Source organism: Melospiza melodia, chromosome 5 (genome assembly GCF_035770615.1).
Source record: "Melospiza melodia melodia isolate bMelMel2 chromosome 5, bMelMel2.pri, whole genome shotgun sequence".
Lineage (NCBI taxonomy): Eukaryota > Metazoa > Chordata > Aves > Passeriformes > Passerellidae > Melospiza > Melospiza melodia.
In genome coordinates, this window is record NC_086198.1 from 4,465,326 (window position 1) to 4,488,455 (window position 23,130).

Genomic DNA, 23,130 nt, shown 5'->3' on the forward strand with positions numbered 1-23,130 from the left:
AGATATTCAAAACCCAACTGGGTACATACCTGAACAACCTGCTCTAGCTAATCCAGCCCTGAGCAGGGGGTGGGACTGGATGGTTTCTACAGGCCTTTCCAAGCTCAAATAGGCTGTGACTCTTGTGATTTTCTAGTATCATTCTTGTAAAATATGAAACCTTTTCCTAGCTGTAGTACTGGCATCCCTCATTGGTTTTTACTCCAGAAGCCTGGATCAGTGTCAAAGCTGGGGGTACTGATGGTTAAAAGAATATTTTTGGGGTTTTATTTATCTGAATGGTCCCCCATGCAATAACTGGTCCATTCGTCTTTGTTAGTTTATAAAAAGCAAATGTACATCTGGAGTATAGTCTGCAGGTCATAAAACTGCATGAGATTGACACCTTCTGACCTAATCAGCTGGAAATGCATTTTTACAAGCCTCTCCACTAACATCAATCAGAGAAAGAATCTCATTTTCACCAGCCAAGATACAGGGATATGCTGTTTGTTATTTTCCTGCGGAGTTTATCAGTAACTTGCCCAGGCGAGTGACGGATGGTTATGAATCTGACTCCTTATAACTTGAGAAAACATTTTTCATTCTTTCTCTGTACTTATGTGGCTAGAGCTATCTAGTACCACTAAGTCAAGTGCTCTATTGCACTGTGTGAAGTACAGTAAAATTTCCTTTCTGAAACGGCTCTGCAAAATTATTGATGAATTTTGTTTAGCCTGAAAAATATGAGACTTAGTTCAACAATGCCTTGTCAGTTATATCACTCAAATATGACAGTGAAATTATAAAGAAAATAGAAACTCCTACAGGCAGCTGGACAGTCATTATCAGTCTCAGAAGGCTATTTATATTTTCCTGTTCTAGATGTAAGTGGTTCTGTGTATGGAAGATGTAATGACTACTTTATTGTTTTCTTCCTCAAAAGCTGATGTCTTGCTAATGTAAAAATCTTGACTAATGTTACTTTTCCCTTTGTTGTAAAATGCACTGAATTGCAGTGGAGCATGGACTGGTGATAAAATCGTTTATTTAGACAGACTGATAAAACTACCAAAACTCTGCTCTCGTGAGACCCCACCTGGAGTTCTGAATCCAGCTGTGGGGCAGCCAGTGTAAGAAGGACAAGGAGCTGTTACAGTGAGTCCAGAGGAGGCCAGGAAGATCACTGGGGGCTGGAGCACCTTTCCTATGATGACAGGCTGAATGACTCTGGGCTGTTCAGCCTAAAGAGGAGAAAGCTCCAAGGAGACCTTGGAGCATCCCCCAGGTACCAGAAGGGGGCCTGCAAGACCTGGAGAGGGACCTTTGGCAAGGGCAGATGGTGATGGGACAAGGAGGAATGGCTTTAGATACAAAGAAGAAATTGTTTGCTGTGAGGGAGGTGAGGCACTGGAACAGGTTGCCCAGAGAAGCTGTGGACTCACCATCCCTGGGAGTATTTAACACCAGGTTGGATGGTGTTTTGAGCAATGTGGTGTAGTGGAAGGTGTCCCTGTCCATGGCAGGGGGGATTGGAACTAGATGATCTTTAAGGTCACTTTCAACCCAACCTTTCTCTTCTCCACGCTCTCTTTATGTGATTAAATGAGAGGAATCAAGACAGAGGATCCCCACAATGTGTGTCTGAAAAATAAGATGTATCAGTGGGACTGCTTGCTTTTGAATGGAATAAAACTGCTGGAAGGAAGAAAAGTAGAGGGACAAAGTAAGTCCTGGGCAAAAGATCTGCCAGTGTCAAGGGGAGATGGTAGTCAAGGACCTACATAAATCCTATTCTTGGTTGTTGTTGATTATAGTTGATTAAATATTTAGGCAACAAAAATCTCCATAGAGTGAAATTCAGTGCCTACATAGGAAGAATATAGTTTTGGAATTATGATGCTGGCCATTCCACCAAGGCAAGAGACAGGAAAGGAAAGAAAACTGTATAACCAAATCTCAGTTATCCTTACATACCTCAGTTTGGCAACAGGCTATATTGAATGGACTCAATCATAGACATCAAAATGACTGCTTGTAGGAACAGCTGGTCAGAAAAGCCAGAAAAGTACAAACAGCCCTTGATTTATTCCAGAACAGTGTGCAAGCACTGGAATTCAGCTTTGCACAATTCAAATATGAATTGTGGGGCTCCAAGTGAATTCTCATTCCAGAAAGAAATCTTGGAGGCACTGTGGATAAGTCCCATGATATATGAACCCAGCATTCACCAGCTACCACAGATGCAATCAAACAGCTGAAGAATAATGGGAAGTGTCAGAGCACAAGCCAGAGAATCTGAGCATGCCACAGTATCACTCCTAGTTCAAGCAGATACTTCCTGAGATTTCCTTAGCTTGGGTTTTCTTTGCACTTAGCAACTCTTCTGATATGGAAAACGTTCTGTGGCAGTAATTCCTCACTTTAATTCGCAGCCTGTTAGCATACAAACGAAAATGCAAGTTCACATCGACCCTATCACAATGTTTTGCTAAGCAACAGCTACTAGCCACTATCAGAGAGGAGGCCCTGGTTTAGACAACCTTTAGGCTGAATTTGTACTATCCTGTGACATTTCCAGAAACAGGCTGTCCTAGACTATGCAAGTGATTTAAAAAATACAGTAGTGCTAAGTATGCTTTGCTTTATTACAGTATTTATTTTAATTTCAGCAAAGAAAGAATATTAACGTTCCCTTAAATCTTGCTTGTGGAAACCTGTAAATACTCTAAATAATTGGATAGGAGCTAATAAAAAGCAAACTTAACTAAGGAGTCTCTTCAATAAGGACCCATCTAAACTAAAGAGTAAACAGCCACTCTTCCTGTTTCTTATTCTTTCTACAGTGATAGCAAAGCATGGCCCACTTTGTTCAAGTATAATAGTGCCACCTTTTTTCCCCAAGAAGACAGGCATATTCCACCCACAGACAGCTCTGACTTCCCCCTCCTCACAAAGTCATTAGGAGTTTAATTCAGGCTAAGATCTGCTTGATGCACACTTTCCTTGTGGGATGCTAAAATGTAAAGAAAAATCCAGTCAAACACAGGGGAAAATAAGAGTGAGCCTTAATGAGAACAGAAATTATTTCCAAGACTCTGAAAAACCTGTATTAAAAGGAAGATAAGCAATAATCATCCCATCATATGTCAATAATATCTAGAAGGGAAAATACTCAGGTATGCCTTGATGCCATTAGGATGTCCTATGGAGAATATTCCCGCTGGGATCCTTAGGATGCTCATGTTCACAGAATTTGAATAATCAGTCCCAGAAAGAGCAAAGAATCAAAGGAACAGCAGACACTTTTATAAATGAACTGTGCTGATATTAATATATGAAATACATTCTACCCAGTGTAGGATAAAGCATAAACACTAACCACAGCATATCAAACAGACAACAACTGAGATAACTTTAATTATGTAACCACTGAGCCTAGTGAGATGTAGATCACACTACCCGCAGCCACACTATAAATTCAGCACAAGGGCTCAGATAACCTAATCTCCCATGATAAACAAATACAGCAGAAGAATACTTGTGCCATTCCCTGTAGCTGTCTGAAATTTTAATGGCTTGCTGGGAGATTAGTGGGTTGATTGCAGGAAAGGGAAGTAATACTTCTTCTCTTTCCAGGTAGCTTACAAAGGAGACTTTCTTTCCCCAGTTTTGTTAGGGATACTTCCATTTTTAATTTGATTTGTTAAATTTTAACCCTTCTTCTCAGCCACAGCTAAAGACTGAAGTGAATACACACTGTATTGAAGCATATAAATTAAGATAAAAGCCATTGACAAATAGCATTATACAGGCCAACCACAGCAAAACAAGAGCCTGGAAACCCCCTTCCTCATGCATAACTGCATAATGATGTCCATAAAGGCAATATGAATAAAGGAAATGAGAGAGAGAAAAAGGCAACAAACTATCAGCATTAGCTATTTTTTCCTCAAAATCATTCTTCTGTCTTTAACTCATCCTGTTAGATTGTTCTGCTCCAATTCCTTGTTCCTTTTCCCCCAAAAAGCTATTATTGTTTTCAGTCTGAAGGAGCAACTTCTTTTTTCTTGCTCCATTTACAGGCATTCCTGTTCACCTTGTTCTTCTTCCTCCTACCGCTCCATTACCCGCTCCTGGCTCTTGCTGCCCTATGTCACATCCTTATATGATCTTTAACATTTACTGAATCTGATTTAGTCTACTATTGGACTTGTAATGTATTTTCCCTTTTTCTCCCCCTACATAATCTCTTGTTTTCTCCAGGTTGTTTATACTTCCACCTAGTTTCTTCTCCTCCTCGCTTCAAGTTTGCAGGTTTCTCGTTTTTCCTTATCTTGTTAAGTCCTTGGCCCACCCGAACTTAATTTCCCAAACAAGCACATTTCTGCTGGAACCTGGGTCAGACTGTTTAGGCCCCTAAGTATGGAAAACTGCCTCAAAATATGTAATACATAATGGAGAAGGATGACAAGCCAAATGATGTGCACAGTAATGAACAGCAGCACAGTTTTAACCGTGTTACTTATTTTCCTCAGGAAGTAAATGCTGCTGTTATTTATAGTTAGTGGTGTGTAAGATCCCAGCTGCAGTAGGGACAGGAGAGCAAAGACTCAATCAGCAATTGCAGAGACATACACAGTCGAAAACAGAAAGACAAAGTCCCAGATGACTTTATCATCATCCAGAAGCCCTAATGGAGTTTTTATCTCTTCTCTGAATCTGAAGGTGTTAAGCAAAAAGAATTGACGAGAGAAGAGGAAGAAAAACAAATAATAAAAGCATTATGCTAATCTAATATTGGAGTGCATTCACATTAAATCTTGTTTTTGTGGGTTTTTTTACGTGATTCTGGAATCATGCTAAGTCACAGCCCCTCCAGCTTCCCCAGACTACAACAATAATCACAGATTGATTCCTTAGGCTAGCAATCCTGCCTACATCTCGCTGCAGATTGTTACCTGTCACCTGAATGACAGACTATGGAAAAGTAAGCCAAAAAGAAAAAAAGGAAGAAAGACTTCTGGGAGCATCCTGTCAGTTATATGAACATTCAAAAGCTATAGAGAGGTAAGATCTCTGTAGGCTGGGTAACCAGTTCTTTCCAGCAATTGCATCATAGTTCAAAGTGAACCCCCAATTTGGCCTATTCTCTTGGGATAATTTCCTTGTGAGGTCACTGAAATTCTGAACTCCATCCTTTTTTTTCCCCTCTCCAACAGTTCACTGAGTTGAAACTATGTTTTTTTCCAGTATAAAAGACCACTGCAGGGAAACAAAGGTGACACCTATTTTTCCCTAAGTACACATCTGAGCTGTCACACACAGCTCGTTAGGCCTTGCTGATATGCCATGAAGAAGCACTGAAGACCATGGCATATCCTTACAGACACAAGAGCGAGTCAAATGCATGTATGGTTTTCATGGCAGCATTTATTCACCTGACTAAAAAAATCCCTGTTCCTCAACCTGTTCTCCCCAGAGCTAAAGATCCACTTGGTGTCTCTTACCTCCTTCGTTGTCCTTACTGTCAGTGCAGAGAGTTTCCATGGCTACATCACAGCCTGCTCCCCTCCATCCTGGCTGGCAGACACAATGCCAGCCATTCTGGTCCAGCGTGCATCTCCCATTGCTGTTGCACAAACCAGGGCAGCCCTCTGTTGAAACAGACAAAGAAAAAGCACAAGTGATTTAAATATTGCAACAATATAAAAAGAAAAGAAAATACAAACAAGGGACACTTACTGGGAACAGGCCTTAAGAACAGCACAAATACTGTAATTGCACATGGAGCAGAACAGCAACATTACCTGGGGAACATAATTCTTAACAAAGTGGCATCTTTGATTGGCCTGACACTTGAGACACCACTTACCTGTACAGGCAGGAAATAAATGCACCAATCCTCTAAATACCTGCAGGCCAGACAAAATTAAGTTTGGTTTTTTAATTTTTGTTTTTTCAAAGTAAAAAGAGATGAGTGCATAGCGCAAACACAGCTGTGTAAAATGATACATTTTTCTGTGCTCTTAGAATAGATCATTATTTGCTCTATGCAGTATTGATTAATTACTGGCACCAATGATTAATCTCCCTGTTACTATGAACAAATCCCTCCAAATTCTTAAGCAGGAAAATGGGTATGATTTAGGCAAGTAATAAAAGAGAAGGTTAACTTTATCTGGTCTCAGAGTTGCCGTGTATTCATGTGAAATTACAGTCTGTTAAATAATTGCACAAAGTATAGGCCAGTTTTAATGACTATACTTTATGCCAAAAATACATTCCTTTTCACAGAATAAGCAAAGCCCAGGAATAGTGAAGCAGCTTAGCATCTATTCTAACAAACATTAGGATTCAGGCTGCATACGGATGGGACAGGACCAACAGGATTTCCAACTCAATGTAATAGCTGTGCGTATTTGATTACTTAGGACGGACAAAATGAAATACCATAAGGACCACAATAAACATTGATAGACTGAACAAAAACACGGTAGTGACGTGCTTCAAGACAGATAGCAGAGAGTGATTTTTTGTGACAATCTCCCTAAGGCTTTTGTGCTGTTACCTTTATATCCTATCTTGTCTGCTTTTATGGCCAAGGAGGGAAAATTTGGGAAACAATTAACATAATTTAATATATCCAAAATCGATAATTGTTTTCAGTCTAACATTGCATTAAAAAAAACAGTATCTGTCACTTCCTAGTGATGAAATCTGGCATGCAGCCAACATGATCTGTATGAGAATGACAACGCTATAAATATGTAGATTTCAGTGCTCCTTATCTATGACTGTGATAAGACACTGACAGAAGCAAGTACAGATATGGCACTAACTCTCTTATGAGAAGCAGCTACAAATCAGATATTTCTGGAAACAACAATTCTCCGTAAACTTGCATCCAAAAACCCTAAGTAACTGGGTAAACAATTCTTCACGTTTTAGAACACCTATCTCTGTCAACTAACCTACTGATCTATTTTGTTTAAGCTTAAGAGTGGTTTTTCAGAAGCAAGTTGCTTTTTTCTTCTAAAGAATTTTGAATTTACTGACTCCTTTCAACCTTGTAGCTCCAAATTACAAAGATACAGAAAAAAGTTATAAAGGGTGCTTAACTCTTGTCAAATCACTCTTAGAAGGCAGAGAATCAGGAAAACCTCTTGTGAGGAAGGATGGGTATGCTACAGTTATGGATGTTGTGCCATCATGCCAGGCTGAAATTAGTCTTGCTACTTTTATTCCTTCAGACTGCAGCTGCTAATAGTATTTGTTAATGTACTGAGATCTAGTTCTTCATAGCATTTCTTCTATTTGACTTACAAAAGACTTACATATATAATTGCAATACTGACAAAGCAATTTAGGAGTCAACTGGGTACACTCAAGACTTATTGTGTGAAAGCCTGGATATTGCCATCAATATTGCCATATTCTAATGAAAAAACACAAGGAATAGGGGAAGATACTCAGGGAAAGAGGGGTAGGAATATTTTAAACATTTTTCTAAATCAATTTTTTACCGTAACTGAAGATAAAAGAATCTTTGCTGTTTCATGTTAGGTTTTTGCATCCTTGAACCTCTTAATTGAAAATGTTGCATAGACTAAAAAAGATTTTTCTAGATTCATACAAGATACAAGTCATAATTTCCTGTAGATTTTCTACATTCAGATAATCAAAAGCTTAAAAGTCTCAGGAAATCTATTGATTATCAGTATATAAACACACACATCTCTATATTTGATCTGTTCTTTAGAACTAATGACACTTGTTCTGTGACAAAAGTATCACTTGGCTTTGTTCCCATGATATTTAGGGTTTTGTAGGCAGAGGTTCAATGACAAAACTAACAAAAAAAAAAGGTACAAACAGCAAATGAATACTATCTTCAGTTATTGGTTCAGATTAAGTCTAATACATGTATACAGTTTGTTCATAAATGTATAATTACTGATAAAGTGTTACCATACAACAAAAGCAAAATTTTGAGATGAGTTGAAAGCCATATGAGTTATATATATAATCCATGGAATGTATGTAAGAGAAGATTCTTTTGCCCAGACTACTATGTTTTTAACTATATATTAATATTAAAAAAAAAAAAAAACCAAGATAGAGATAAAGTAGTAGATAAAGGCATGTCAAAGAGCAAATATACAGTACCTTTCACTATCTTATCCAAATAGTGAGCTTGAGAATTAAAAAGAAAAAAAAAAAAAACAGACAGACATTTCAGAAGTGTCACATGAAACAAGAATTGTTCAGAATTCACATGCAAATCAAGCAGGTGCACCTGACATGAGAGGTCTTACATTACAAAATGAAAATGTATTTCAAGGCTTTTAAAAATGCAAGAAATTCTCTTTTCAGCAAGCATCGTCATGAATCAATGAAACTGTTTTAGAAAGTAGGCCTGCAGAAGCAAAAGGGAAGCTACATTTCTGAGACTACATTTTCTTCTGACTTGTCTTGCCATGCTTTGATTTTTTTTATATAACAAAAATATAATCAAAACTACCTTAAAAATTCGATTTTCAACACAACACAAGAGCAACTCCTTAGCATATGAGCTTTAAAACACCAACCACACAGAAGATTTTTGATTTGCAGGTCACTCATAACTCTGACAGCATAACCAGCACACTATCTTATTTCTCAATGGATTAACAGGATTCTTAGGAAGGTTTTTTTTCTTCTGCTTCAATTCAGTCACAGTTATTCTTCTAAGCACACAAACCAAGTATGTAAAACAAGCTGAATTGTAAATAAGGGGTGGAAGAGGGCATAGTGAGGTTAGTAGTGTGATGATCCATTTCATTTTGAAAAGCAGGTGAAAATTAAACAGGCTTTAGATGTATAAAAATAAATAACACGGTATATACAAGAATAGCAAGACTTCTTTTTGTAAGTTATGACACTTAAGATTTCACAAAAGATTTGAGGAGGCAGATGGATGAATGACATACAGAGCATAAGAAGGATTTCAAGCAGCAGGGCCTACTTTTAATACATGAGACATAGCACAGATGGGTAACATATTCCCTCCTTCCTTCCAGGAAACAGACATCAACTGCAGTTGTGTGAAAGGGGTTGATGTCACACAGCAAAGCCACCAGGTCCACTGCAGGCTACCAAAGCCAGCCATGCCCAAGGAGAGGGGAAACTGCAGACCAGGGCAGTGGGAACAGCCAAGCTGAGCCAGGGATGTTGGGCTCCATCCTCAGCTTTTGCTGGGGACAAGGTCTCTCAACACAGCCCCCCCCAGCCTCTCTCCTTTAAAACTTGACTTTCCTAAATCCCTGATGGATGATGGCCCCTGTCTGGCCAGTTCTCTGTCATTGCTAGGATCCCTTTGGGTGGGTAACAAAGGCCTTTCCTGCAGTTTGGATGAAGAGAAAAAAGCTGCTCTGGATTCCAAGGAGGGAGGTGATATATATCAGGAGGCACTGCTACAACTAAGAGGAGAAGAAAGTGTCAGGTGTCCACTACTCAGCTTTTTTCTGCTTTTCCCCTATAACAGTGAGATTAATGCCAGACAAATTAAGATGAAAACATCAATTACAGAACATTTAGAGCAGCAGCAACAAACTAGGTAGCTTTTCACATTAATCACAAACAAAAAGAAATATGATACAGCTACATTTCAGGGTGGATCAAATTCTTCTCTTACTCATCCAGTATAATTCCCCTTGCTTCTACACAGCTTAAAACATGGTTTAGTATGTGTGGAGGAATAATCAAGCTCTATTTCATAAAATGAAAGCAATCAAGTCTGTCTGGGGAATTCATCTATCCACCAGTAAAACATTAAATGCCTCTTCAAGTGTAAGGATAGGTAACAGAACACTGCAAAAACCTCCTAGGCAACTGAAAACAGTCCCTGTAATCCCAAGTCCCCCACATTATTTATTTTCAGAATCCAATCTTCATTAAAAAACCCCAAACAAACAAAAACAAAACAACAACAAAAACCCCAAACCAACCCCCCCCCACAACCCCAAGAGAGATTAGGAAAATGTTCTTTTCAGATTTTCTTTTTTATCCAGCAGTCTTGTAAGAAGCCAGCTCCAAACCACAAAACTGTAATTCTCAGAAAACAAGTTCTACCTTCCAGCATCCTTTTACTCATGGTCAGCTGACATTAAGGACAATGTTAGAAAGTGTTTTGGTTAATATGCAGCATTATAGAAAAACCACAAAGCAGAAAATGAATGACAAAAACTGTAGAACTTTGCAGTGAAGTTTAACTAGCCATGCTGTCTTCCTTATCTTCACAGCACCGCAACTGAAAGAGGAATGAACCTGCGTGGAAATACAAAGTACAAGCCTTTTCCCCCCTCTGTATAGAGAATTCTAGGTGGGATTTGGAGCATCTCAGCAGGCGCTCCTTGCAAGATATTTACACATGTGGCACATAAAGGTTATATAAAATTAAAAAGTCTAATTACAGACCAGACAATATACCTACAAGAGTTTTCTTGCAGAGTTTAAGACTGTGCCATTTACATCTTGCTATTATCTCCAGAAGTAGAAGGACTTCACATAATTCCAAGTGGAAAAAAGAAAAACAAAAATGAAGATATGATTTGTACATTTTCTAGGCTACTAAAAGCCCAAGAAGATCTAAGCGGCATTCAAAATTCATACAAACTAAAACAGAAATGATGCCATTAATCTGTGTGGGTCTTTATATAAATATGTGGCAGATAAATGATTTTACTAAGAAAGAGTAACAGTCAGGCAAATTCACACTTAAGACAGCATATTTCTTAACTGGTCAGAATCCTGACTTTAAAAAAAAATTATTTAATGTCTCCCATTAATTTCCTATCAGAGATGTAAGCCAGTGTCTTCCTTACTCATATACTGCTTCCTCCAGTTATGACAGAACAGCCTAAGAATAAAAGTACATATTAAATCTATTTATTCCAATCAGCTCCCGTTTAAATCAGCATGAGTCACATACCCATTGATTTGATGTTCCTTAATTGGTCCTTATAGCACTGCTTTATTCTGATTATTCTGTCATTTGGCACAAATGGTGACATGCTTCTAAATGGTGTACAGTGAATTTACATCTCTGTTAGTTTAAATCATTTCTCTCCATCAGATATCTTCACCCATCATAATCTTTGTAATCTGTACACTAGACTGTAACATGCCCTGTGTTTTTGTAATGTATATAGAGGCCTGTTACAGTGTCAATTCAATAGCTTGAGAGTCATGAATTACTTTGCCCTTGCCTCATTTCCACTAATACAATCACCTCTCTCCCTTCCTTACTGCATTACCACCTCTTCCTGTAAAAGGAAACAGAAGGAGAAGATAGAAAGAGAAAAGAGAACCAAAGAGGGGGGGAAGAACAGAACCAAAGTAGGGAAGAAAAGAGAGATGACGCAGAAATAATTTCAGTATTGGCAACAACGAAGAACGCTGTTCTGCTCCTCTCAGAGCAAGCTCTGCTTCGCCTCCTCTCCTCATCCCGCACAGCTCCTTACTGCACTTCCCATTCCCTGGGGAATGACTGCAGAAGGATCTCTGCTGCTCACACAAACTCCATGCTCTCTACAGGAACATGTGAAGGACATTCCTGGCATCAGTCAAGTTTACATTCCTACCTAACCTCGCACCAAGTGTCACACAGTGAGACAGCAGGTTTTTCTTGGAATGAAAACTGACTGTAAGCAAACTACGCTATGTTGTTACCATACTGTTTCCCTTAAGCTTTCCACACATTTATCTGTTTAAAGGTAGAAAGTTTTAATATCTTCACTTATTTTTATTAATCTTTTGTATTTGTATAAACTTTGTTTACAATCCATATGCCAAAAACCCCTGAACACATCAGAAGAATATTATGATAGTAGCCATGCCGAGCATCAAAAATTTAGGCAGTGATGGATTTATGGCTACCTGTGCAAGTTTTATACATTTTTTACCTTGTGAATGTGCAGAGCTCACAGTCCTCATTCAGCACTCATTCTCTCACAAACAACAAACAGCTGATGCCCTAACAGGCACACTAGGCTGACCTAAACAAAGAAGCAACAGTTCTCTTTCAGAGTTTCCTATTACCTTCCTCCTTAAGTCACAATTATTTAGCACACTATCTAAGAACACTGGTGTTCTTACCTCATTTTACCAGTAACTAAAGCATAGAAACATCAGAGTGAGAAATCTCCATTCACTTCACTACAAGCACCTCTGATGTGATTTTCTGCAATACTTAGAATTATATAGTATTTCATACAGGAACCAACATTTTAAGCAAATCACACATGTGCAAATCTTGCTCCCAGAAAGTGAAGAACAGTCAGAGAGAACTTCTTTACAGTCTATACTTGTGAGCAACTAACAGTAAATACATGTTAGAATCAAGAGTGGAATCCAAGCCTTCAAAATCATCCTTAACCAGTTCATCCTGTGGATCAGTCTCTTATGAACATTACACCCTGTGCAGCCAAGTAGTGGCAGGGGATGAGGCACACACTTTATCAGGGGTTTCACAGGTACTTGCCAGCAGAAGAAAAAACTTACTGAAAGCTTTAGAGAAAATGTAGTTTTAAACAAGTTTTGGTGCTTGTTTTGGGGAATTGGTACAGAACTCAGGGCTAACAGCTCTGTCTGGCTTTTCTAATTTACTCAATACTCAGTCCACGGTGGTTTGCTTCTCCTGACATGGCTACCAGATCACCCTCATTTCCTCGCATTTCCACCCAGCCACAGTTAAACTATTTTGACATTTAAACCAACATTTTGAACAAAAATAAATAAATAAAATAAATAAAAATAAAACCCCAAAACAGCCTTGTATTATTTAAACCCAGCATTTCTTATCCTAGGGAATACCATACTGATTCCTTTAGGCAACTGCTTTCCCTCCCAAAGAACAACTAAAAAAAGCATGCATCCATATGCAAATTCAGAGCTGCTCCATGCCTCTATCAAAAACTTACAGAAGTCCAGAATTCACAAAATTTTAAAGCCACTCTTGTAGCCTGTCTTTAGAAAGGTTTACTCATGTCAAATTCAGCATCTTCTACTGTGCTTTCTGCCTGGCAAACTGCTTCCTAACTTGGATTTGTGCAGCTGATTATTCTTAAGGATAGAAGCCAGCATTTGTTGAATTGCACCTCATTTTTCTGCATAGTCTGTGCTATTTGTTAAAGTAATTTAAAATTCTTGTCCTGTCTTCCAAAGTGCTTGGGGGCAGCAGGCTTTGGTATCATTTGCAAATGCAATTCCTCCTATTCATCACTGAACAGTACTGAAAGCACATGTTCTTCCACTGTAAGCAGCTCATAGTCATCATCCATTCTCTGAGTTTGTAAGAACCTTGTCTTAGACAGACCATATGTTCAGAGCATTGCTGCCAATAGAGGAGGATTACAAACACTCTCTCCTTTTGATACTTTTTTGCTCCTAAATTTCCCTTTGCCCTTCTTGTAAAGGAGACCACATGGATGGAATTACAGTTTCACACAATTTCACTTTTTTCCTCCTTACAACGGCCAAAACACTGTTGTCACCCCAAACTCCTATCTTTTTAATCATTTATGCATTTTAAACATTTGCAGAGAGGCCTGACATCACTGCAATTTATCCCTTGCCAAAATTGCGACTGTTCTTTGCAGCAATCATTTATGAGATTTGTACACAAAGGCACATAAGCCCCTTATCCTTCACATTTTTTGTTCTGGACATCATCTCAATTTTACTCTAAAGTAAGATTTCTAACCATTATTACTGGAAAGCTACATATGTATTAGAATAAAAGGTTCAGTTAGTTTTAGGATGTAGTAGACATAGGAAATTTGGGACTATTGGTAAGATCATGAGCAGTGCTGTTTCCTACTTAATATTAGTTTAGGTGGAAGAGGATTTAGAAGAAAGATTATATACCATTAAGGGGTTAAAACTATCCCACACGTACAGGCTGAAAAAGTTAATTTGAATCAACAAACTTGTGAAGACCTGCCTCAGATACAGGTAAAAACCTAACACTCACATTAAGAACTGCATAAAAGACAAATTTAGCTTGAAACCACATTAGGGCATGGACCAGGATGGGAAGCATTACAGTTTCCATCTTTCTCCCTGACTGAAAGTATTTAGAGAATGTGGTCTGACCAGCATGCAACAACAGAATGTACAAAAGCACTTACTCTCTGGCCACTTCAGCTGAAATAAGCTTCACAACAGGCTTTAAAATTCTTCACATCTCAGAGGATTCTGCTGCTTTCTGAAAATGTGCCTAACTTGAACTTCACATGTGGTCCTCATTTAAATGCAAATTAACCAATTAGCAATTTAAAGTATGCTAACAGTTAATTTGTATTTGAGATACTTGGTCTTGAAATGTGTTAAGGCCTGACCAATAACTCACTTTTTTCATAGCTCCAAAAATGCATGCTCCATCTTAAATTCACCTGGTAATTGAGTATTTTTATGGTTACCACATGAACAGATATTTGGAATATTCAAAGCTTGGTCTGGCAATTTAATAACATGTCCTTTAGGCACACGAAACACAAACCCCAATTTTTTTCTGAATTTCATGAAATCTTGTTAAACTGTGATTATCAGTCCTCTGGATGCCAAGAAAGTAATCATGTCTTCTTGCAGGCTTTTTGCATTGAGGGGCTAGGTATAAATATTGCTGTAAAATCCCAGCTGCAAAGCAGTCAGGTGTTTTCAAAGTAGGGTGTCACTCACAATACTATGGTGAACTAATTGAGACTGGATATAATTAGTTTTGAATACTTGATTGATTTTATCTGATAAAAACTGTTTGTCAAAGGTCATGCCTACATTCAGACACAATCTTATTTTTAAGATGAAACTTGTATTCAGGCATGATTCCATGAACCCATAACTGAAAAAAACCACAAATTTCGGAATTTTGATAATTACGGAATATATCCATACAGAAGTAATTACTACAATTCGAGGGACAAAAAATTTTAAAAGAATCATAAAATTTATGAAAAATTCCTGTGCATGCAATAAGGTACAATAAATATGGGAAGCATTAAACAGCTCTGCAACGTGAATATCGTCAGGAATTAAACTTCAAGAAAAGTTCAAGTGGCAATTAGCATCAGCACTGAAATGACAGTGGCCATCACAGTACTGGTTTTCTGTGCTGCTAATGTGCAAATGTAGAGAAGACAGACCAAGCCCTCAAACTGGTTCATGACTTACTCTGTCGAGCACACGTGTCAGAAATGTATAGCGTAATGATATACAGCCATATCAAGTTTTCTATAAGCATCTCGTTTAATTAACTGAAGGAACACATTTATCTTGCTCTCTGATCTTTATACAGAGATAAAGTGTCATTTCCCTGCAGTCATATTTGAAATCTGTAGTATAAGGAGCCCCAAGCTAAACACGTGCTGAAGGGAACAGGTGCAGGCCATCTAACTTACTGGAGGACATTCTGTCTCAGCATTCCTCAACACTTGCTGTACTTTGGTGCTTATGCTCATCTGATTGTGGCCACATGGAAAACCAGCACACTGATGCTTTCATGCTTGTCCCCAGACAGAAAACCATTTTCATCAGTCACCAGTACAGTCTGTGCTAATGGAAACACACTTAAAGGGAAGTGCTCTAGACTTCTTTTTTTCATAATTCTGAATATCGAACCCAGATGATATTCCAAATTTTCTGGCTAAAATAAATGAAACTAGAAATTCCTTGCTGAGGAAATTTTTTTTTTGTTTGACTGATTTGAATGTCATGCTACTGTTTTTCTTGCAAAGAAAAAAAGTTAAAATAAATAATTTGCCTTTTTTTTTTTTCCTCAACTACATTTTAGGGGAAATTCTTAGAAAATAAACCAATTAGATCCCAGTTCTCACTGGAATATAAATATAAGCTGTACACTTCTCAGTGAACCACCACTGGCTTTGATTTTCAGTTCTGCACACCAGGTAAAGCAGTCTCATGTGGCACTCAAAAGTAGCATGAAAGTACCATGATGCTAACTTTAGCCCTCCTGAGGGATTAATATGAATGCTTAATGCCATTAATCCACATTTGCTCATTTATGTTTAGCGCTATGCTTTCCATGCATACATATACAAATATTAATTTTGGATTGAAAGATAATCGTTCAACGTGATAACAATTAAACAGCTGTAACCTGTCTTGTGTTAAGTAATGGAGCTGCAGGCAAGCTAAAAACAGATGGTCTTACCCACCCATGCTTAATGTTAAAGACTTAAAAAAGAGGTGTTGACAATTCTGAACAAGAAGGCATAGTTTTAATGCAAATTGGCAAATTTGCAATTTAGATTATGATAAAGCTAATTTAGTCTATAGAAAAAATCAGGCTGCATTGTAAAAGTGAGTTGTTTCACAGCACATCAATATAACAGGTTCCCCACCAACATAATTATTTACTAATTTCATTCAGCTAAGTGAGTTTAATGGAAAAGCAGCTGGAAAAGTATTCATATGTATGGGCTTCCTATGAAAGTTACCTTATATACTTATGGTACATGACAGTATATCACAAAAAATAATAGACTTTCTGAAATAATATCTGTTCCAATCTCACGAAACAACTACTCAGACATGAGAGGGTCACTGAACTCATTGCAAGCCAGGACAGAAAGGAAACAAAAACATACTTTAGCACAACTCAGTTATGAAAACTTAATTACAGGGCAGATTTTCATCCAGGCTATCACCTAGGCACCAGCTGTGCATCTGCTGTCTTGTATCCCATTGAGATGCAGGTTGAGCTTCAGAATATAATACATGGATGTTAACCTCAGACCCATGAATGTCACTTGCAGACCAAATAAACAATTGACACGTGAGTTCCAGTAGCTCTGCAGTGAACTGTTGATTTAACCTGTTCTCATACAGGGGATACAGGAAATTGTGAAAATTACATGAAACATTTCAGCAGTGACAGGACAAGGTGTAATGGTTTTAAAGTAAAAGAGGGCAGATTCAAACTAGACTTAAAGTTTTATTCAGTTGGATGGTGGAACACTGGACCAAGTTGCCCAGAGAGATGGAGAATGCCCTAGAAACATTCAAGGCCAGGCTGCATGAGGCTCTCAGCACATGAGGCTCTGAGCAAATCTATTTGAAGATGATGCTGCTTACTGCAGGGGGGCTGACCTCTACAGGTCCCTTTCAATCCAAATTATTCCATGATCCTATGAGTTTATGACTACAGTTCTCCAGAGGGAAGAGATTATAAGCAACTTAGGTGCCTTAAACTGTCTAGTGCTTGAAACATACATTGCCTATATTTAGTTCAAACCTCTAAGATGATAAACAATAGCACCAGGGTTTGAGTTTTGCTAATTCCTATTAGATTCATTCATCAAAATGCTGAGCAAGTACTTATCTCTGAACATTTTTGATATAAATATGTGGAAGGATGCATTCAGAGCCAAGGCAGTGGCTCACAGGCGTGGCTGACAGCAGGTGAGGTGTGGAAGTTGCACCACCCTGTGCCAAAGGCCCATAATGGAACAGTGGGTATCAGCAACAGACAGCAGGTTTACTGCATCAGTCCAAACAATCTTGTCCACCTCACCATACTCATTGCTTCAAACAAATAGACCTCCCCTCCTCCCTGCTTTATTTAGTCTACTCTGTTCTCTATCACAAACGAAAGTATATAAAATACATATGTATATTATTTCTCCAATCCAGTCCTGTCATCTTCAGCCTTAGGGAAACCTTGAGGTTCAACCCAGATAGGCAGATGTCTAAATTTTTTTTTCTGAACAAAAAAAAGCATACCTTTGCAATCACCTACAATTTTTCTTCCCAACATCCCGAAGTATTGAAATAAATTTAAAAAATCAATGAAATAGGTATCTGGCAGTGTAAAGTAATTAGCATTTCCTAATTCCATTTAAATATTTTGAGGTATATGTAAAAATCAGCAAAACTCAAGAAGCAATCTAAGATTTAAATGATATTAGAGAGAAATACAACTAAGGACTAACTTGCTTTAATAAGGAGACAGGTTTTTTCCTTCATGCTATGTTTTAACACATATCAACTTACAATGCAAACTGGGCTAACTGAAAATGAGACTGGACAGACAGTTATCATTTAAGAATACATAAAAATCGTCAGCTGAGGTACAAAACATTTTTTTACCATTTTGAATGGCATTCATGCTTTACAAAAATACCATAAATTCTTTCATCAAATGAGTTATGGATTGAGATGATTCAGTATATATTTCAGTTTGTGCCTCTGTGAGTAATGCATACACATCTGCTCCATTTTGAACATCCAGCCAGAGGTCTGGAGGGCTACTCCTTTCATAAAAAGTGAATAAAGTGAATTGCCCTTAAGATTTACAGTTTCTTTGCAATATTCCTTTCCCAAAGAAGCTGTTAATTTTGGCTGCTGCACTTCATAGGGCTTCCAGCTAATAGCTGCAACAAAGAAACACATTTGCATTTCTAAAATACTTCACAGTACCTCAGCTAAACGGTTAATGACTTTTAGAAATAAGAAGGGTGCAATTGCTTATTTTTAGACATATAAAGGGGGAGTGAGTAGGCTTCTTTCATACACATAACACAAATTATGCAAATATTCTGCTACTAAGTAGAGAGTTGTAGGTAGCATAAAATGCCTGGATTACATATGGAGGGTGACAATAAAAAATTGGTTTGCATAGTCCCTTGTGCTTTGAAATTCATTGCTCAGAAAGAGCTACTACCTACTGTAGGGTAGATGAGAGAAAAGCAAATTGACTCTTCATCTGCCAAGCTAAGGAGGCAGCAATTTTTCCCCCATGAAGTTGAAATACTGTTGGAAATGAGCAATAAAATGACCTGGATTCTCTGTAACATGGAAAGAAACAGGTCTAAAAAAATAAATCTAACAGCAGGCTAAAGCCTGTACCTTGTTACTTGCCTTGGAGGCTGTAAGGGCAATATAAACAAATGAAACTATCTTTACAGCAGCAGCCAGAAAGTAAACACCCATTTAAAGAATAAACAGGTGGAAAGACAAACCTGCTTGCCCAGTGCTGAGGAAAAACTTGTTTGTGCTTAATATGTTGGAAAAATTGTTCAAGAGCAGTTCATCCGTGTATAACTGCAACCCTTGAAATGCTGCCAAGGTCAGTGAGACCAACAGCAGAGTGATCTGCTGAGTAATTGCTCGTTGGCAAGTTAAGGCAGTCAGGGGAAAGGCTTTATCCGACTTCTAAATATTTACTTTTTTTATTGTTCAGAAAGCAGTTCTCTCCCCACCTCTCCACTCTCTTTGTCAGCATGTTTTCTGGAAGCTCCTCAAAAACATTAACCCTATTGATTCTCCCTCTGCTTCTGCAGATGCATCTTGATTACCTCTCCCTCATATGTTCGAGCAATTTCATTAGTAAATAACAAAAACTCCAACCCAACCAACCAACCTTTACAAATCAATTGTGATTGCTGTAAAAAATAATTCTGAAGTCAATCTTATTACTTTCACACCTGACTCCCTTCTAAAAAAGAAAACCTTGCCTCATTTTCTGGGCACAGTGACGTGGGTATTAATTAACACAGCTGTAATAGGCCCTCATTTTCCCTGCCCCCAGAGCTCTTATTTACCACTGCTTCTCCTTTGCAGCACCACCACCTGCCCCTCTGCCAGGGCTGTAAAATACCTGGGAGCACAGCTTGTGTTTTGCTATTTTCTAGATACTCATTATAGTATTTTCTAGATACTCATGTCCCTGTTATGGCTTAGCTGTGCTAACACATTCAGAGTTAGAGCCCTTCCAAAAGTTCCATGGAAGTTAAAATTCTCCAGGCTCTTTTTCGCTTGTGGCAAAAGCAATTCATGCTACATTCACATCCACTGCAGTTAGACTTATGTCCTATCCTGTTGCTTCAGCTACATCACCTCTTTTAACCACCTCTTCTCCATCTATCCAAACACAGGACCACGTGAGATTTTTTACTTATTGGACTTTTTTTGATTATTCAGATTATCCATGATTTCCTCAACACTCAGTTATGCTTGCCTTTGTCTGACCTGTGGCTACTTCTTTTGTTGCCAATTCAATCCACCTCAAAGTGGCTTAGCCACGATGCTTCTCATACTTGGGTGATGTGCCCCATGAATACTGCAGTCACAGGGTTAGTCCTGGCATGGCCTCTAATGAGCTTCATGCAATGCTCTCCACTCACCAAAGTGCAAATTAGTCATCTCTTATATGCAGAGCATTGCCAGTTCCTCTGCCTGGGCTTCCTAGCTGTTGTCATGCAGAAGTTTTTCTATGTGGCTCTGCCAAGATAAAAAATTGTTTGGATAGGACCCCACTCCACTGTCACAGACCTGCAGCATCTTACACAAAGGGGCATTAGTGCAGAAGGGAATTTCTTAGCACTACAGCTCCATGTTTTCTAAGTGCTCCTATTTATATGCATGATTTCTCATGCTAGCTCACTGTCGAAGCCTGTGTAGTGGAGAAGGATATCCTGCTCTATACAGGACATATAGACTCTAAATGACTGGGTACAAAAAACTCCATTGAGAATGGTATAGTAACTTCCAAAGGTTTTCAGGCACTAGAATTAACTTGGTTACAGAAACTGTAATAAGGGTGGCTTCTTCCCCATCAGCTGTATTAAACTGCTGTTACGTTATTGACACGTAAGAAATTTGACAGTATTCTAAAATAGAACATTATGTTGACAAGAAGATAATTTTGGGCAGTTAGGTATTTTTTACATGGCAGAAGAGACATTTTTATGTAGGCAAGTCACTTTTTAGTGCTTCTTCTCCTTAAAAGAGAAAAAAAGAAAGAAAAACAATAGGGAACTTCATTTTCAAAAGACATAAAGCTATCACATAAAAATAGAAAAGCACAAATCAAGTAGTATATTTACCATTCAAAATAAAAGTAACCTCCCCCTCAGTGAAAGGCAGTTAAAGGGAAAAGATTGAAGAGGAAATTCTTCCACCTTCTCTTCATGGCAAGCTAGCTATGAAGAACTTGACCAGCCATTATATAACCATTTCCTTTCTTAAAACATCAATTCATTTTCACAGACTGACACATGCAAACGCTCTCTTTGAAGAAACACTTTCAAAGCGATACGCTCGTGATGGAGAGGCGGCCGGCAGCGCCGTCCGGTTGCGCTTCGCAGCGCGGGCAGGGTAAAGCGCAGGCAGCCTACCAATGGTGCAGTGCTCTCCGTTCCATCCCTGGCTGCACTCGCACTTGCCGTCCTTGCAGGTGCCGTGCTCGGCGCAGCGCGGGTGGCAGGCGCGCTGGCTGCAGGCCGCGCCCGTCCAGCCCTCCTCGCAGCGACACGCGGCGCCCACGCACACGCCGTGCGCGCCGCAGTCCGCCGAACACAGCTCTGCGGGGACACGGAGAACAAGAAAGGCAAGGCAAGAGTAAGAAAGGCAAAACCTTAGAAAGCTAAATCAAAGGAATTTACTGCGAAAGACATTTTCACTTGCGGTTCAACAGAATAGAGAGCACAGTTTTATCTCTTTGCTAATGCTCTTTTGGTTAGCTGGCAGACTTAAGTGATGTTTAAATGTTCACAGATCTTTTGCTAGCTTGCGGTAATTTTGAAGCATGTGTCTTTGTGGTCACGTTTGTCTTAAGAGTAACCTTTTGTATCTTAGATTATATGGCACTCATACCTACCAGAAGTTACACTGTACTCACAGTGACAAAATGACAAAATGTAAGGTATACCTTGATCATTGTCTGTGGTGAATCTACTATGACGAAGTTCAAATTAGCAAGGTTTCCCCTCCATACTCTTCTCCCTGCTTTCTTTCAAAGTTGAAATGTGCCATTACTGACACATTTTTCATTATAAAGAATCAGCCTTAGTGAAACAAATTAGCACTATGCTGATGCACTGACACATCTGTAAAGTATAAAAGATCATTTTACTCTTTTACTTTCAGTAAATTTGTATCAGTGACAGCTATGAACAGTCTGGTTTCAATAATAATTTGTTAAAAAAATAAATCAACATACAGCAATTTAACTTGTCATTTACATATAGTAACAGGATCTTGTATCTGATAGAATAATTGAAAAATATGTTAACAGCCAAAGGTAGTCAGAGGCCAAACAACACATATTAATTCTCAGCTAACGTAAGATGATAATTTACACTGCCAGATTTTGTATTTACCATTTTGGTTCATTTAGTCAGACTCCAGCAAACTTTACTTCTGCTTAGCAGAAAACAGAAAAACAAAGAGATACAATACAGCCTGAGGGACTTTTTAGTTCCTTGGCATGCAGCTGGCTGTAGCCATGTATGGTTCACAGAAATACTATATTTAAGTTTTTTTTTTTTCTTGCAAAAGACAGCAAGTAGTTCAACAATAAAAGATCAAATCATTTTTAATAGCAAAAGAAACTTGCATTCAGTGCAAGAAAGGTTTCCAGTTTCCTCATCAACAGTGTTTTTCTCTCTGCTGTCTCAAAGTGCTGTAGAACTAAAACACAGTATCAAGGAGCTGTGACATTTCCTGTAAGAAACAGCCCAAAACCTTTATGGAGAAAGACAGCTGTAATTTCCCCCTCCTTTCCCTCCCACCAACTATATAGCATTTTATATCTACTTTGAATTAAATTTTTGATTAAAAGATGCAAGATGGTTTGATTAACTTGAGTCACAAAACGTCACTGCAGCTCCAAGAAAGAAAGGTTTATTTCTCTTCAATCTAATCAATTTTTCATTAGGGTGAAGGTGTTTATCAGCTTTTAGCACACCAGCTTTGAGCAAGGTGCGTCAATCTTTGTAATGAATTTATTAATTAGAGTTAATTTAATTGAAGTGGAATTGAAGGGCTAATTAACGGACAAACTGCTGATGAAGATAGAGGAAAGCTCTGCTGATTTCAAACCTATAAAACCCTCTGATGGAAGTAACTCATTCTTTTCTTCATCTAACAGCTTAACAACATGTTTATGGGTAAGATTTACTTTTTTTTAGTGTACTGCTTTGAAGGTCATTTTGCACTGCTTCAGCAAATAATCTCTGCATGTTCTTACAAACATTCTTTTTTGAGTCTGACACACTTGAGATATTTGAGATCAGAAACATTTTATGTTATTTTAAAAACAAATCATTCCATGAAACATAAGTCAAAGATGAAGCGTAACTGGCCATCAAA

The 23,130-nt window shown here is 38.3% G+C and overlaps 1 protein-coding gene across 15 annotated transcripts in view; it reads right to left on the reverse strand.

Annotated features, from left to right (window-relative positions):
* TENM3 (teneurin transmembrane protein 3) overlaps positions 1-23,130 on the reverse strand; it is a 1,293,822-nt gene that overhangs the window by 59,667 nt on the left and 1,211,025 nt on the right. For 11 of the 15 annotated variants that reach the window (XM_063156143.1, XM_063156142.1, XM_063156144.1 and 8 more), the window contains 4 exons: positions 21,156-21,341; positions 8,149-8,175; positions 6,551-6,568; positions 5,490-5,636 (listed from right to left, as the gene is read on the reverse strand). In XM_063156143.1, coding sequence (XP_063012213.1) covers positions 5,490-5,636; positions 6,551-6,568; positions 8,149-8,175; positions 21,156-21,341 — 378 coding nt within the window. The remainder of the gene's footprint in view (positions 1-5,489; positions 5,637-6,550; positions 6,569-8,148; positions 8,176-21,155; positions 21,342-23,130) is intronic. The other 4 variants (XM_063156151.1, XM_063156145.1, XM_063156153.1 and 1 more) reach the window with 2 other exon arrangements.